At 47.8% G+C, this 16720-nt stretch overlaps 1 protein-coding gene across 1 annotated transcript; it reads right to left on the bottom strand.

Moving 5' to 3' along the window:
* Positions 1–3975: 3975 nt before the first annotated feature.
* FOXR1 (forkhead box R1) lies at positions 3976–16339 on the bottom strand. Its single transcript, XM_045486875.1, has 6 exons — positions 15927–16339; positions 6654–6728; positions 6297–6553; positions 5841–6067; positions 4500–4738; positions 3976–4052 (listed from the first exon to the last, which is right to left on the bottom strand). Exons 1-6 carry the CDS (start codon positions 15985–15987, stop codon positions 4024–4026), a joined length of 888 nt encoding a protein of 295 aa, XP_045342831.1. The 5' UTR covers positions 15988–16339; the 3' UTR covers positions 3976–4023.
* Positions 16340–16720: the final 381 nt, after the last annotated feature.

The raw sequence follows: 16720 nt of genomic DNA, 5'->3' as shown, positions 1-16720 counted from the left end.
CATGTCTGTAGGTGGATATTCAGTTAACTATACATAATTCAGGCCCAGAAAGTAGCCAGACTCCCCTTCAGATCTTGACTTCCTCTTTGAGCTCCCCTTTAGGTTCAGGCCTCTGACAGATGTGACTCATTTTGAAGACCCCACAACACTCGATTCCTTGACCTCCCATCATTTCCCTGGGAGGGTCCATCCTGAATCTTGTCTGCCCAAAATTGCTCCTTCTCTGAATTCAAATTCTGCAGTTATATTCCGACCACCATCTTTCATTCTTGAAGATGAGCACTCTAATCAATTCACTCAGAAAACTATTCAGTATCTACCGGCGACTTTGGTCTAGGTTTTCAAAGTGTGGCCTCCGGGTCAGCAACAGTAGAGTCTGTAAGCTTGTTAGAAATGAAAATTCTTGGGCCCATCACAGATGTACTGAATCAGAAACTCTGGAGTGGGGCCCAACAAGCTTCAGTTTAATGAGTCCTTTAGGTGATTCTGATGATCAAGCAAGTTTGAAAATTCCTGGTCTAGGTCTTAGGTCCTTGGCTTTGCTCTACCCACTGGATCCCAGGACTATTTCTACCATACTTTTATGGCAACCTGTTACTTCACTTGACCTTCCAAAACTTCATTTCATCAAACCCCAAATGTCAACCCAGTCATCTGTTTTCCTCATTTGTTCCAAAGCTACTTAGTCTACAATTGCTTCGACTTCTACCTTCTTAGCCCTCTGCAATTTTGCTTTCGAAGCCGTCTCCCTAAAGTTCTTCACTACCGAGTGTTCATTCAGTTGCCCACTGAACTTGACTTGAGTGAAATGGAACTCAACATCTTCCACTTCAGAACATCCCCTATTATCATGCTTCCACTGAATACAGCCAAGCTAAAGCCCGGAGTTTGGGGGAGGGTTATCTTGACACTTGCTTTTAGTCAGTCCCCATATCCACCCCACCCAAGTTGTCTTCTTGGATTTCTGAGATTTCTTTTTATTTTTTGTTATTATTTTTTTAATGTTTGAGAGAGAGAGAGAGAGAGAGAGAGAGAGAGAGAGCGTGAGTGGAGGAGGGGAAGTAAGAGAGGGAGACACAGAATCTGAAGCAGGCTCCAGGCTGTCAGCACAGAGCCTAAGACAGGGTTTGAACCCACAAACCGTGAGATCATGACCTGAGCCGAGGTCGGATGCTTAACTGCCTGAGCCACCCAGGCACCCCTCTGAGATTTCTTGTATTTATTTATTTTGAGAGAGAGAGAGAGAGAGAGAGAATAAATCCCAAGCAGGGTCCATGCTAATAGCCCCAATGCTGGGCTCGATCTTATGAACTGGGAGATCATGACCTGAGCCAAAATCAAGAGTCATGTTGCTTAACCGACTGAGCCAGCCAGGTGCCCCTGGATTTCTGAGATGTTTAAAGCCTGTTCTCTATTTTTTTTTTTTTTTTTTTTTTACTCCTAGAGCATACCTTGTTTCAATTCCCTTGCTCTCTTACTTGGATTCATATAAAATCTCTCTAACTGGTTTCCAAGTGTCTGGTCTATTTCAGCTCCATTTCTCCTCTAGACTCTGGTTTTAAGAAAGTCTCTAAAATGACTTTCTGGATAGGGGCACCTGGGTGGCTCAGTGAGTTAAGTGTCAGACTCTTGATTTTGGCTCAGGTCATGATGTCACAGTTCATGGGTTCAAGACCCCATCGGGCTCGGCACGGACAGTGCACCTGCATGTGTCTGCCCTGTCTTTTCCTTGGAACAGGTCACTTTTCCTTCCCACCCCATCGCTGCTCCTCTGTACCTCCCAGCCTCCACCTCTGCCTCAGAGGAGCAGAAGCAGCTACCCGCAGAGCATGGCTGGCTTTGGGTGCTTCTGGACAAGTGCCAGCTATTGTTTTGTAGACCTGGGGAAAGACCCAGGGCTGACTCCTCCTGTGAGAATTCTTCCCTAGCTTTAGACAGAGCTCATTGCTGTTATGTGTGCTTCCAGAGAATATGGAAGCTGCCTGTTAGAGAAGTCACTAGTGGCAAATCATGCATTTTTTTTTCATGTTTATTTTTGAGAGAGAGAGAGAGAGAGAGAGAGAGAGAGAGACAGGGTGCGAATGGGGGAGGGGCAGAGAAAGAAGGAGACACAGAATCCAGAGCAGGCTCCAGGCTCTGAGCTGTCAGCACAGAGCCTGATGCAGGGCTCGAACTCATGAACCGTGAGGTCATGACCTGAGCCAAAGCTGGCCACTTAACCAACTGAACCACCCAGGCACCTCACAAATAATGCATTCTTACTGCCTAACAGGCCCCACGCTAGGCTTTGGGGGGGTGGACATAAACATGATTTATTCCATTGTCCTCACTGGTTACCAGTGTCACTGTGGGTGAGCACCTCTGGGCAGGGACTCTATTTTATATGTTGCTTGGTTCAGTGGTTCTCTATCCCATCAGCCTTAACACCCGAGGAACAGAGCAGACATTTTGTAGACTGTCTTTACCACCTTGGAATGAATCTTACTAATAAAATAACTGACCTACACATGCGATTTTGAAAAGATCAATGTAACACTTTAACTGCAATAGAACAGAAAAATAAAGGGAAATTGTATTTCAATGGATAAACTGTATTTGAAAAGGAGATAGTCGGAAATTTGTACATACTTACAGTGAAGAGCTCAGATTTAAGAGCTGACAGTCATACGACTATTGACAATACTTTGTCTTTATATCGGCTGCCTGGATGTAATAAAGATTTGTTTATACATGCAGAATCCCCGTGAGTGCAGCAGACACAAACACAATCTGATACAGGCATGTGGTATTGGTGACTTAAATACCAGAGCAGCTTTGCTGTCAGTGAAGTGATTTTCTGAAATGGCAAACAACTCTTGGTCAACTTCCAAACCAAAAAAAGCACAATCATCCTTCATTTTACATAACAGTTGCATTCCTGGAAAGTTCAGTGTATCTTAAAATGGTGCCACAAATACTTTCTGCTTAGGTATAACCCCAGGTCAGGTTCTTGGCTGATCTCATGGCCAATGGCCTGGGGTAGAAGGGTCAGTTCTTCAAGGTCAAAGACTGCCTCCTGCACGGAGGATAGCTGAAGCCCTGGGTTCTGAGGGTGGAGCCCTGTTTCTGTGCAGATCTCCTGGGGGGAGAGGGGAGAGCAGGAGAGGGAATGAGAAAGGTCATTGCAGCCCTGTGGGAAATTCAGTGTTGCCTTCAAGCACTGTCTGAATGTCTGGGGTATCCCGATGCGGCTTTAAACCTCATTCCTCTCTCACTCACTCAGGCATCTCCGTACTCTCCTCAGACCCAAGGCTGGCATCTGGCCCTGCCCTGGACACCGCCCCTGCCGCCAGGAAATCCACAGCGCCCAGCTGGGATCCGAAGTCTCTAAGGACTCCTAATCCAACCCGTGCTGTGGCCTCTGCTGAGCCATGGTGGAGACAAACAGCAGGGGGAGGTACCCCATCTTGCCTCCAAGTTCCCACCCCTCACTGCCACTCCTCCCACGCTCAAAACGATTACATGGGGGTGGGGGAGGAGGCTTGAGCCTGACCATCCTTTTCCAAAAGTCTTTCCTCTCGCCCTTCTCACTGCTCCTTCTTGGCCTCCTAGGAGGGTTTGCCTTTCCTTCAACAGCCCTACAAGTGATGTGCTTCCCTCTGCTTCTCTCCACTGTCCCCAGTTGATTACATCCCCTCTGTGCGTGGGTCGTGCTGCTTTGGGCCTTTGGCAGGGCTGGCCGCTACGAGCTAGCATCTCCCGAGACTATCCTCATAATCCAGAAACATGGGATTTGCTCCAGGCTCCTGAACGGGGCTGAGTGTTTTCTTCCTTTGAGGAAAGAAGCGTATGGGCTCCCTCGGCGGCGCACCAGGCACCTGCCCTATTGCCTCTGGAGCGTCCGTCAGCTCCAACGGCAACCCATTTCCAGCCCCAGAGCTGACCTCCACCCCACCCTGTCCCCACCCTCAGAGACCACACACACACCACCAGGCTGCTGCAGGTAACTTTAATAAGGGATGGGCTGACTCCTGCTTCTTGGATTTAAAGGTCAAAGAGGAAGGGCATCACATCTGTAAGAAAAGAAGAGAGTCAACAGAATCTACCTGCCCTTTGCGGCTGCCGTTCCCTCAGCCTGGCCCACCTCGTGGCAGATGACCTATTTTTCCCTTCAAGGCCCAAATGCCACCCCGTCTCCGGAAAAAGAAAAGAAACCTCCTCTGCACGTCGCCGCTCATACCGTGCGTCTCTCGCTGCGCCGCCACCCTTTCCCTAGGCTGCCGGGCCGTGAGGCCAACTGCACCTCGGCTGTTTCTCCCTCAACTCCCTGGACCTCAAGTACATGCCTGGGTGGCTGGGGTCCCACCTGGGGCAGGCCCAGGGTCTCGGACCACCGCTATCCCCTCCCCTTCCTACAGAAGGTGTCCCCCGCCCCCACGGTGGGACCCGGTCTCCTTCCCCTCGCGGCAGGATGGGGCGGGGGGGCGCCCCTCGGCCCCACGCGTGCCAGGGCCTCACACCTGGCTGGCTCATGCACCGTTGGATGCTCTCCAGCCGACTGGAGGCCAAGGCGCGGGCCTCCTCTGCAAAGCGGCGGCGTCCCTCCTCAGTTAACTTCCAGAGGCAGGAGCGGGGCCGTGTGCCGGCGCCACCCTGCACGCTGGCCGGCACTTTCTCAAAGCTGTCTCGGAAACAGAGATTGTGACGGACGGTATTCTTCCAGCCTTCCGGGGCCGTCCGGAAAAAGGGGAAATGCTGTCTGCGGACAGGGGGGAACGGTGAGGAAAGATATGCTGTCTTCGGGAGACGCCCCATCTCGAGACGGTTGTCCCCCAGGCGCCAGGAGCCTCGGCTCCTCTGTCAAGGTGGACGGTGGCAGGCTGGCCTGGAACAGCTCTCTGCTGACGGGAGCACGCGGCAAAGCCTGACCCGGTGTGTTGCTTGTGCCAACCCTCATTTTTTTTTTTTAAATTCTAGAGAGAGTGAGAGAGCGAGCAGGGGACAGGAGCAGAGGGAGAGAGAGAATCCCGAGCACGTTCCATGCTGAGCATGGAGCCCAACGTGGGGCTTGACCCCAAGCCCCTGGGATCACGACCTGAGCCGAAATCAAGAGCCAGACGCTCAACTGACTGAGCCACCCGAGGCACCCCGCAAACCCTCGTCTTTTAAACCCAGTTTACTGCTCCCGTTCCGAGACTCATTTTGTCCTGCTTCCCTCTGAGGGCTCATGACTGGTGACTTGTGACGTGAACGGACCAGAATCAGGCCAACCCATGCCTGTAAGAGGAATCCTGGTCAAGGAAGGATGCCGCTTGTGGATTAATATTCTGAGACTCTCCTGCTAGAGGGAAAGGGTCTGAGAAACCCCTCACGCTCACGTGTAGGCGACTATCGAAGCTAAATGCACATCCCTTCTCAGCCGGGTGCCCCCCTGCTCCCCTGGGCGTGCGGGGACCTGTGCCAGGCAGTCTAGCCAAAGGGAAAGCATGTGAGAAACTGCCGGCGAAACCAGATTTTCTACTGGATAATCTTGACAGGGAGGATGGGAGAATTTCTGACCCAGGCGAATTTACGTTTTAAGGGACTAAGACGTAAAACGGTTAGGGTTCTCTAGACGTGAAAGGGGGTGGAGGTGGATGTCTTCCCTAACACAGGATACGTGGACACCCACCTGGGGACAGCGCAGTACCAGTGTCTGGGGAAGGAGGCCTGGGAACACACTTATCCTTTCAGACCCAGATGGGGGAACTGAGGCAGCAGCCCAGGGCCAGGGGCAGCTTGGAAGGTGTCAGTCCAAGGGCCCTGACCCCCTCCCGGCCCGTCCTTACAGGGCCCCCCCCCCACCGCCCCGGGGCACGTACCGAGTGAAACTGTAGATCTGTTGCACGTTGAGGCCACAGGGGGCACTGTTTCTTAATGCCAGTGCAATGAGGTGGAAGTAATTGAGAGGGGGCCGGGACCAGAGCCTCCCCTCTTGGCTGCTGGCTTGCCGAAACCTCCGACTTTGGAGGGGGGCCCTTTTGTGAGGGGACGGGAGAGCCACAGAGGAGCTGTCATCCTGGTCCTCAGCCTCCTCCTCTTCTGTGAGCTAGAGGAGCACAGAGTAGGAACTGGTCCTAACTCCACCGCCTCTACTCCAGGGGTGCAGTGGCAGGGAGGGGGGAGTGGTAGGGGGCCCTCATCGGGGCTTCTCCCCAACCCAAGGGCACAGCCTATTTCTGAACCCGTTAACCCTCGGTGGTCCCTAAGGATCCCTCTCTGATCGCATCATCCCTGCACCCTCCCTGCCTACAGCCCAGGACCCCAGAAACTCCTACCTCCCAGTTGCTGGGGGAAGAGGCAAACCGCTTCTGAGGGGGAGACTGCTCGCTGGAGGGCGAGGATGGTGGCAGTGACTCCACCGCCGTGGCCTCTGAGCAGCTGGCAAAGTCTTCCTCTTTGGGAGCTGGCTGAGGGGAGGGGAGTGTGCCTGGGAGATCCTCTCCCTTATGAGGTTCTGGGACCTCCAGCTTTCCGGGGGGATACACGATGCTGGGGTTTACCCACATCCACAGGTTGGGCTCAAGAGCTGGGCCTGTGCAGAGAAAAAGGAGATTGTGCGCCACAGCTCACTGGCTTTGGGGTCCGGCCCAGGCCGCATGACCATGCCAGAGAACCCACTACCCCCTACTCACCATCTTTATCAGAGTTGGGCGTTTTTCCCACAGGTACTTTTGGTGGTTCAACTATTCGAAGTCTATACCTGGCAACTGGCAAAAAGAAAGACAGAAGAGGGTCAAAATGTCCTAGTATTTCCACTGTGGCCCCAGGGTCCTGGACCACGTGGCTGTGGGCCCTCCCTGGGACGTTAGGACACCATATTCGACTTCTCTGACCTCGTTCCACATACACTGTCCCTGAGCCAATTCATGAATGCCTGTGGCCTCAGCCACTATCTATCAACGTAGGGCTTCCAAATCCGTACCTCCGGCCCAGACTCCTCTGCTTGCCTGTAAGTACCACTGGGCCTTGGAGATCTTTCCTAGCATAACCCGCAGGTACTTCAGACTCCACATTCCTGCAACTAAACTCCACCTTCCTGCTCTCGCTCCTGTATTCGTCTCCGCAAGTGGCACCACCATCTAACCGAAGTGGCTTGGGTCAGGAACGCGGAAGTGTTCTTGCCTTCTCTTTCCCATCCAGCCACACCCAGTCAATCCCCAAGTCCAGCCATAACCCAAATGGTCTGTTTACCTGCTTTTCTCCAACTTAGTCCCCCTGTAGCTGGAGGATCTTCCTAAAATATTAATGCAATCCTGTCACCTTTCTGCTTAAACACTTTTGATGGCTTTCTATGACCCTTGGGCCAAACTGAAGTTTCTTGCGACAGTCTGCAAGGCCCTGGCTCCTCATCAGTGTTGGGTCATTCCTCCCAGGCTCTCCAGGTCTCCAACAGACCACACTCTAGATCCCGGGCCTTCCCACAAACTATTGTGTCTTTGCCAGATACACTCTTCTCTCTTCCCGCTGCCCTAGTTAATTGCTATTCACTCATCATGTCTCTGTTGAAACATCTTTCTAAAGCAGGCCTTCTCTGCCTGTCCAAACACTTCCCTAACACACATTTTATCCTAATTACTTTGCTTAGAGCCAATCACCAGGACTGTCTTTTTCACTGCCTGGCACATGGGAGGAGCTCAGCTTAACCTGGAGGAGCTCAGCTTAACTGGATGAATGAATACGTGGTGGGCTAAGAGTAAATCATACGTTTTCACTCATATGTGGATCTTGAGAAACTTAACGGAAGACCATGGGGGAGGGGAGGGGAAAAAAAACAGTTATAAACAGAGGGAGGGAGGCAAACCACAAGCAACTCTTAAATACAGAGAACAATCTGAGGGTTGATGGGGGGCTGGGGGAGACGGGAAAATGGGTGATGGGCATTGAGGAGGGCGCTTGTTGGGGTGAGCACTGGGTGTTGTATGTAAGTGAAAAACCAGGGGAAGCTACCACAAAAACCAAGAGCACACTTTATACACTGTATGTTCGCCAATTTGACAATAAATTATATTTAAAAAATTATAAAGTCATTTGTGAAAATTAAAAAAAAAAATCTGTATGATAATGTTCAGAGCAGCTTTAATCATATTAGCCAAAAACCAGAAGTGACCCAGATGTCCTCCAGTGGGTGAACTGTAAACAAACTGTGGTCCCTCTGTACCATGAAATACTAAAAAATAAAAAGGAACAGTAAAAGAAAAAAGAAAAAGTAAATCGAGTGTATATTAGAGCTATCTGCTTGGCCCTATGCTGGCTCCTTGGGAGTTAGTGGCAACTATTTCCACCTCAACCCCCCCCCCCAAAGGACCCCTTGGGTGTCATCATACTGCAGTTGAATCTAGGTTTTTGTCTGGAAAATGATGATATACTTATTAGAGAGCTCAGTAATTAGAAAGAATGCCCATTACATTAATAGTAATGCCCAACATAGTATTGAAAAGAGGAAAAAGTAGAAAGAGATATAAAGTCAGAAAGAAAAAGGCAAAACTAGCATTATTTATAGAACAAAATGTTAAGACAGAAACCATACAAAATCGATAGACAAATTATCAGAACCGACAAGAGCCTAGAAAGTTTGCTGGATATAAGAACAAATACTAATCACTGTTCCTCCATAGCTGCATGAAGAAACTGGAAAAAATAAAAAACATTTTTTTTAATTTAATTTATTTATTTTTATTTATTATTTTAAAAAAAAATTTTTTTTCAACGTTTATTTATTTTTGGGACAGAGAGAGACAGAGCATGAACGGGGGAGGGGCAGAGAGAGAGGGAGACACAGAATCGGAAACAGGCTCCAGGCTCTGAGCCATCCGCCCAGAGCCCGACGCGGGGCTCGAACTCACGGACCGCGAGATCGTGACCTGGCTGAAGTCGGACGCTTAACCGACTGCGCCACCCAGGCGCCCCATAATTTATTTATTTTTAAATTTACATCCAAATTAGTTAGCATATAGTGCAACAATGATTTCAGGAGCAGATTCCTTAGTGCCCCTTACCCTTTTAGCCCATCCCCCCTCCCACAACCCCTCCAGCAACCCTCTGTTCTCTGTATTTAAGAATCTCTTATGTTTTGTCCCCCTCCCTGTTTTTATATTATTTTTGCTTCCTTTCCCTTAGGTTCATCTGTTTTGTCTCTTAAAGTCCTCATATGAGTAAAGTCATATGATATTTGTCTTTCCCTGACTGACTAATTTCACTTAGCATAATACCCTCCAGTTCCATCCAGGTAGTTGCAAATGGCAAGATTTCATTCTTTTTGATTGCTGAGTAATACTCCATTGTATATATATACCACATCTTGTTTATCCATTCATCTATCAATGGACATTTGGCTATTTCCATAATTTGGCTATTGTTGATAGTGCTGCTATAAACATGGGGGTGCATGTGTCCCTTCGAAACAGCACACCTGTATCCCTTGGATAAATAGTAGTGCCATTGCTGGGTCGTAGAGTAGTTCTATTTTTAGTTTTTTGAGGAACCTCCATACTGTTTTCCAGAGTGGCTGCACCAGCTTGCATTCCCATATAAAAAAAATTTTTTTTAAAGAAGGTACTGTTTGTACACTGAAAACTATAGAAAGCTTATGAAAGAAATGGAAGAAGACACACACACACACACACACACACACACACACACAGAAAAAATATCCCATACTCCTGGATAGGAAGAACAAATATTGTTAAAATGTCAATACTACCCACAGCAATCTGTATATTGAATGCAATACCTATCAAAATAACACCAGCATTCTTCACAGAACTAGAGCAAACAATCCTAAAATTTGTATGGGACCAGAAAAGACCCCAAATAGTCAAAGCAGTCTTGAAAAAGAAAACCAAAGCAGGAAGCATCACAATCCCGGACTTCAAGCTGTATTACAAAGCTGTAATCATCAAGACAGTATGGTACTAGCACAAAAACAGACACTCAGGTCAATGGAATAGAGAACCCAGAAATGGACCCACAAACGTATGGCCAACTAATCTTTGACAAAGCAGGAAAGAATATCCAATGGAATAAAGACAGTCTCTTCAGCAAGTGGTGCTGGGAAAACTGGACAGCGACATGCAGAAGAATGAACCTGGACCACTTTCTTACACCAGACACAAAAAGAAACTCAAAATGGATGAAAGACCTCAATGTAAGACAGGAAGCCATCAAAATCCTCGAGGAGAAAGCAGGCAAAAACCTCACTGGCCTTGGCCACAGCAGCTTCTTATTCAACCCATCTCCAGAGGCAAGGGAAACAAAAGCAAAAATGAATATTGGGACCTCATCAAAATAAAAAGCTTCTGCACAGCTAAGGAAACCATCAGCAAAACTAAAACGTAACCGATAGAATGGGAGAAGGTATTTGCAAACGACATATCAGATAAAGGGTTAGTATCCTAAATCTATAAAGAACTTATCAAACTCAACACCTAAAAAACAAATCATCCAGTGAAGAAATGGGCAAAAGACATGAATAGACACTTCTCCAAAGAAGACATCCAGATGGCCAATCGACACGTGAAAAAAATGCTCAACATCACTCATCATCAGGGAAATACAAATCAAAACCACACTGAGATACCACCTCACACCTGTCAGAATGGCTAATATTAACAACTCAGGCAACAACAGATGTTGGCAAGGACGTGGAGAAAGAGGATCCCTTTTGCACTGCTGGTGGGAATGCAAACTGGTGCAGCCACTCTGGAAAGCAATATGGAGGTTCCTCAAAAAATTAAGAATAGAACTACCCTACGACCCAGCAATTGCACCACTAGGTATTTATCCAAGGGATACAGGTGTGCTGTTTCTTTTTTTTTAATTTTTTTTTTCAACGTTTTATTTTTATTTTTGGGACAGAGAGAGAGACAGAGCATGAACGGGGGAGGGGCAGAGAGAGAGGGAGACACAGAATCGGAAACAGGCTCCAGGCTCTGAGCCATCAGCCCAGAGCCCGACGCAGGGCTCGAACTCACGGACCGCGAGATCGTGACCTGGCTGAAGTCGGACGCTTAACCGACTGCGCCACCCAGGCGCCCCAGGTGTGCTGTTTCGAAGGGACACATGCACCTCAATGTTTATAGCAGCACTATCAACAATAGCCAAAGTATGGAAAGAGCCCAAATGTCCATCAATGGATAAATGGATAAAGAAGATGTGGTATATATATGTATGTATGTATACACACACACACACACACACACACACACAATGGAGTATTACTCAGCAATCAAAAAGAATGAAATCTTGCCATTTGCAACTACATGGATGGAATTAGAGGGTATTATGCTAAGTGAAATTGGTCAGAGAAAGACAAATATCATATGGCTTTACTCATATGAGGACTTTAAGAGACAAAACAGATGAACATAAGGGAAGGGAAACAAAAATAATATAAAAACAGGGAGGGGGACAAAACATAAGAGATTCTTAAATATGGAGAACAGAGGGTTACTGGAGGTGTTGTGGGAGGGGAGATGGGCTAAATGGGTAGGGGCACTAAGGAATCTACTCCTGAAATCATCGTTGCACTACGTGCTAACTAACTTGGATGTAAATTTAAAAAATAAATTAAGTTTTTTAAAAAAGGTACTGTTTGCAGTAGCAACCAAAAGTATAAAGTATTCAGGAGTTAACCCATCAAAGAACGAACTAGACCTTCATGGGAAAAAGATGCAGTCACTATTTAAGGACATGAAAGCCTTGAATAAATGAAGACATAATACATATTAAAAGATACCAGTTACCCTCAAATTAATCTATACATTTTATGTAAATATTATAATACATAAAAATTAAAATGTTCTGCAGAGTAAAACCACGAACAACAACAAAAACATCAATAGACAACAAAAAAAGCCAGAAAAGAAAATTTCAACTCCTAAAATTCTCAGCTCTCTACCAGACAATCTTTCACTTACTGACTTGCAGAAGCTAACACAAACCTATAAGTGGGCAAAAGATATGAATCAGTATTCATAAGGAAGGGATACCTGAATTACTAACAAGATGTTCTTGGCCTTACTAGTAACAAGAACACAATAAAATAATGAGATAACACTTTACATCATACTGACAAATATGAAAACAGATAATCCCAAGTGTTGGCAAAGATGCAGGGAACTAGAAAAGAATCCTTTCTCATACTGCAGATCTGAACAGCAGCTGGTGCTATCACAGTGAAGGGCTGATTCAAGACATCAAGGTCTACTTCTGGGTGTGTCTATTCAAGTCAGTAGGGGAACTTATATGCTAATCTTCTCTGGTACGATCAGTTGGGTGTAGACATTGATTAACTGATTTAACAAATTAAAAATCTTAAGTTTATTTATTTGAGAGAGAGAGAGAGAGCAAGTGGGGTAGGGGTAGAGAGAGAGAGGAGAGTGAGAGAATCCCAAGCAGGCTCTGCACTGTCAGCACCAAGCTCATGCAGGGCTCGAACTCACAAACTGTGAGATCATGACCCGAGGCAAAATAAAAAATCGGACGCTTAACAGACTGAGCCACCCGGATGCCCCGATTTAATAAACAAATTAAACAAACATACCTCACCTATCTTTCCAGCTAACTCTCTCCCCACTCCAACTATCCTTGGATACCGTGATATCACCAATCCGTTGGTCTATGGCTTTGGAGTACTCTTTGGTAGAGTTGGATTTAATCGGGGTGGTGGTTTGGCCAAGCAAGTGCTCCAAAGCCAGAGAGGGTCAAAGGAATTGATGGAGAGCATGTTTGACCACGGGATTACAGGTCGGTTAAAGAAGGAAAAACACCCAGGGCTCGAGAGCAGAAAAAAAAAAGGGTGACATCAACAGGTTGGTGATCTCAGGGAGATCAGAGCATAGTGTCCCTGTTTCCCTCCCTCCCTCCCTGGCACAGATGCTCTTGAGCCTTCTCAGGGATAATGTTCCAACCAACCACTCCTCTATTTCCTGTTATGTGTGTGTGTGTGTGTGTGTGTGTGTGTGTGTGTGTGTGTGTGTGTGTGTGTGTGTGTGTGTATTTACTACTGGATCATTCTTATTAGCATTCAAATATGATGTTAATTCTCTCACCTTATTGAAAAGACCTTTTGCCCTGGTTTTCTGTGCCAGGCCACTGCCCTATGTTTTTGCTTTCTTTTGAGGCAGAACTCCTCAAAAGAACTACCTATTCTTTCGGACCCCACTTCCCCTCCTTCCACCCTTAAGCCCTTGCCAATCAGGCTTTCGTCTCCACCACCCCACCATCATCATGGTCACCAATGATGTCTGCTTTGCTAAACCAAATTGTCCATGTACCTCCCACCTGACCTCGCAGGGGTAGTCCTCTCATCTGACCAGTCCTTCCATGACACACTTTTTTCACTTGTTTCCAGGAAACCACGGTTTCTTGGTTTTGATTCTCAATGGTCATTTCCTTAGTTTGGGCTGGTTATCTCTCTTCTCTCCAGTATCTTTACAATGGAATGTCCCCAGGGCTCATGTTTGGTCCTTCTCTCTCTTCTCTCTTCTCATCCTTTAAACGCCACCCACACACCAAGGACTCTCAAAATAAACCTCTCTCCAGCACTCCAGACTTACACGTCTACCTGCTCACTCAACATTTTTGCTTGGAAATCTAAAAAGTATCCTCGGGGCGCCTGGGTGGCGCAGTCGGTTAAGCGTCCGACTTCAGCCAGGTCACGATCTTGCGGTCCGTGAGTTCGAGCCCCGCGTCGGGCTCTGGGCTGATGGCTCAGAGCCTGGAGCCTGTTTCTAATTCTGTGTCTCCCTCTCTCTCTGACCCTCCCCCGTTCATGTTCTGTCTCTCTCTGTCCCAAAAATAAATAAACGTTGAAAAAAAAAATTAAAAAAAAAATAAATAAAAAAAAAAATAAAAAGTATCCTCAAACTCAGCAGGTCCCGAACAGAATTCCTGATCTTTCTCTCTGTCCGACCAGAAGCTTCCCCCATCTCAGTACTCCATCCTCTCACTGGATCAGCCAAAAACTTTGGAGGACTCCTCCTCTCTCTTTCATACACTCCACATCCGACCCATCAGCCAACCCAGCAGGTTCTGCCTTCTCTGCCACCACCCTAAGGGTCCAGCCTACCACCATCTCTGGTCTGGATTACAGTAGTAGCCTTCTAGCCTGCTGGCTTCTTCTACGTTTACAATGTACCCTCAACACAGCAGCCGAAGTGATCTTTTCAAAGTATAGATCATGCAGGATTGGGCTACCTAATTTGCAGAGCCCAGTGCAAAGTGAAAATGAGGGGTTCCTTGTTCTAAAATTAAAACTATCTCAAGTTAGAAATTATCCTCCTATATATCCTACAGAAATTATCCTCCTATATATCCTATAAGAGATAGAAACTATTCCTCCAGCAGAGGAAGCAACTACATGGGTCACACACTTGGGAAGCCTGAATCACGGCACTCCACTGCTCAAAACCTTTCAACCTGAAAGTCAACCCCAAAGTCCTTAGAGTGGAAGATGGGCTTGTCCTGATCTCTGCTCCACATGCTCTGAACTTCCCTCTGTATTTACTTTCCTCCAGCTTCACCGGCCTCTTTCCTGTGCCTCCAACACTCCAGACATATTCCTTCCTTAGGACTTTTGCCCTGGCTATTTCTTCTGCCTGGGAAATTTTTCCTCTAAATACCCTTCAACTCTCTGCTCCAAGGTTATGTTCCCAAGGAAGCCCAACCTGATGACCCTATTTAAAACCGTGGCTGTCACCACCTCCCCACATTCCTGAGCCCTCTTACTGTATCCTTTCTCCCCCATCTCAGTTATCACCTTATACTATAGATATATTTTTACGTGGATTGTCTGCCCCCAGTGGAACGTAGGCTCCATATAGATTGTCTGTTCTGTTCACTATGTACCACGAGTGTCTAGAACATTGCCTAGCAAATTACAAGTGCTCAATAAATATTTGTTAATCAACAAAGATACAGGAATTCCTTAGCGTTACTTATGGTGGCAGAGAGCTGGAGGCGATCCAGGTCTCCATCAGCAAGGTACATGCAAAAGGTAGTATATGCAGATAACAGAATACCACCCAGCCATCAGAAATAATGAACCAGACCTTCATGTAGCAACCTGAGTAGCACTCAAAAACAATGCGAGTAGGCACAAAAAAGCAATGAGCATTAAGTAAATGAAGGTCGTCTATAAACATAAAATAACGTTAAATCGTTTTCAAAGATAAACCTATCTAAAGACATTAAACCACTTAGGGTAGATACAAGGGAGTGTGCGAGGTGATGGAAGGCAGGGTGGGGGTGGAGGTGGGTGCACTGAAGTGGGGGTAAGGGGTTAATCCAAGGACCTTGCCTGACCAGATGGCAATAATATACCACGAACGTAGGAGGGGATCGTCTTTGCCTCTGCCTTTGAGGTCCAAAGAAAAAAATCATTTTTTTAAAAGACCATAACGGTCAACCATCCGTTCGGCAAATATCGAGCACCTCTAGGTGTCAGCCAATGGACTAACGGGGGTGGGGGTGGGGGTACAGCCTCGAACAAAACCGATAACATTTTAAAAACAGAAGGAGTAAAATGTTCGTGGCGCGCCAAATGGCGGTAGGCACCATGGGAAAAGGGCCGAGGTGAGGCCTAGAAGGTTCTGGGACGCAGCGGACGGTGGGGATGGAGGTGGCAGGCGGTGTGCTGTGGCGGGACCCACTTCCTGGGGGCTCTGGGTCGAGGCCAGCGTCGCCACGGCCCGGATTGGGGTGGGGGTGGGGCGCGGAGGGGCTCCCGCTCGGCCGCGGTGGGGGGAGGGGGGGCGCGGATCCCGAAAGCGCACTCGGGCGCCCAGCTAGTCCGCCGGGCCGAAGGTGGGGGGGCTGGGGGCCAAGGGGCCGGGAGCCCCGCGAACACCCTACCCGGGCGCCCACCACGCCCCTCCCCCACGCCTCCCCGCCCCCCACGCACTCACGGTTCTGCTCAGCCAGGGGCAGGTGCGCCGTGGTGAAGGCCAGGAACGACTCGTTGCCCATGTCCCAGTCCAGCAAGCCCGGAACCTGGCCATGGAGGCTGGCCCAGAGGTCGAGGTGCTGGAGTTTCAGGTCCACCTTCAGGGAGAGGAGAGGTCGCCCGGCAGGGGGTGGGAGAGTCCGGGGCTGAAGGCCTCGCACCACTTCCTCACTTCCACGGGCTCGATCTGGTTAGTTGGCGCCAGCTCAGGTGTGGAGAGTCCCCAATTTGACGCCTTTAATCGCCTCTGGCCTCCACCCGGTACTCATGCGACGTCTCTCCTCAACCCCCTACGCTTTCATTTGGGGGCTTGGGGACCCTGGGGGTCCTGAAGGGAGGGATCCCAGGCTCTCTTCCCGCTATGCATTTGCACCAAGCTCTTCCTGTGTTTAGTAAGTTTCTCTACCACTTAAGAATGATCCCGTGATAGTATTAATGGCTACTTTCTGATAGATTTTATGGCTTATCGAAGATCTCATCCGTAGCACCTATGGCGATAGGATTGGAGGGTGGTTTGTTTTGTTTTTTAATTTGGTTTTTAATCATTTCGAATTTACAGAAAAATGCCAAGAATAGTATAAAAAATTCCTGTATGCCTAAATTCTATAATCCACCAATGACACTAATTATCAACATTTTATCACATTAAAATTTTTCTTTCCATATAGAAGACATCGTTGTTGTTGTTGTTGTTGTTGTTTTTCTGAACTATTTAAGAGTAATTTACAGACAATGCCCCTTTCCTCATAAATACTT

This window comes from Leopardus geoffroyi, chromosome D1 (assembly GCF_018350155.1).
Source record: "Leopardus geoffroyi isolate Oge1 chromosome D1, O.geoffroyi_Oge1_pat1.0, whole genome shotgun sequence".
NCBI classification, from domain to species: domain Eukaryota; kingdom Metazoa; phylum Chordata; class Mammalia; order Carnivora; family Felidae; genus Leopardus; species Leopardus geoffroyi.
The sequence above is the reverse complement of the archived record's forward strand: the minus strand, read 5'-3'. Positions and strand labels throughout refer to the sequence as shown.

What these genes read in the sequence shown, in the direction of transcription:
- FOXR1 (XM_045486875.1), bottom strand. Translation starts at nt 15,987, where the DNA reads ATGGGCAACGAGTCGTTCCTGGCCTTCACCACGGCGCACCTGCCCCTG. An exon ending in CTTCCCCCAGCAACTGGGAG is followed by an intron (nt 6,068 to 6,296) that starts GTAGGAGTTTCT and finishes GTGCTCCTCTAG; the next exon opens with CTCACAGAAGAGGAGGAGGC. An exon ending in ACGGTGCATGAGCCAGCCAG is followed by an intron (nt 4,053 to 4,499) that starts GTGTGAGGCCCT and finishes CTTTTCTTACAG; the next exon opens with ATGTGATGCCCTTCCTCTTT.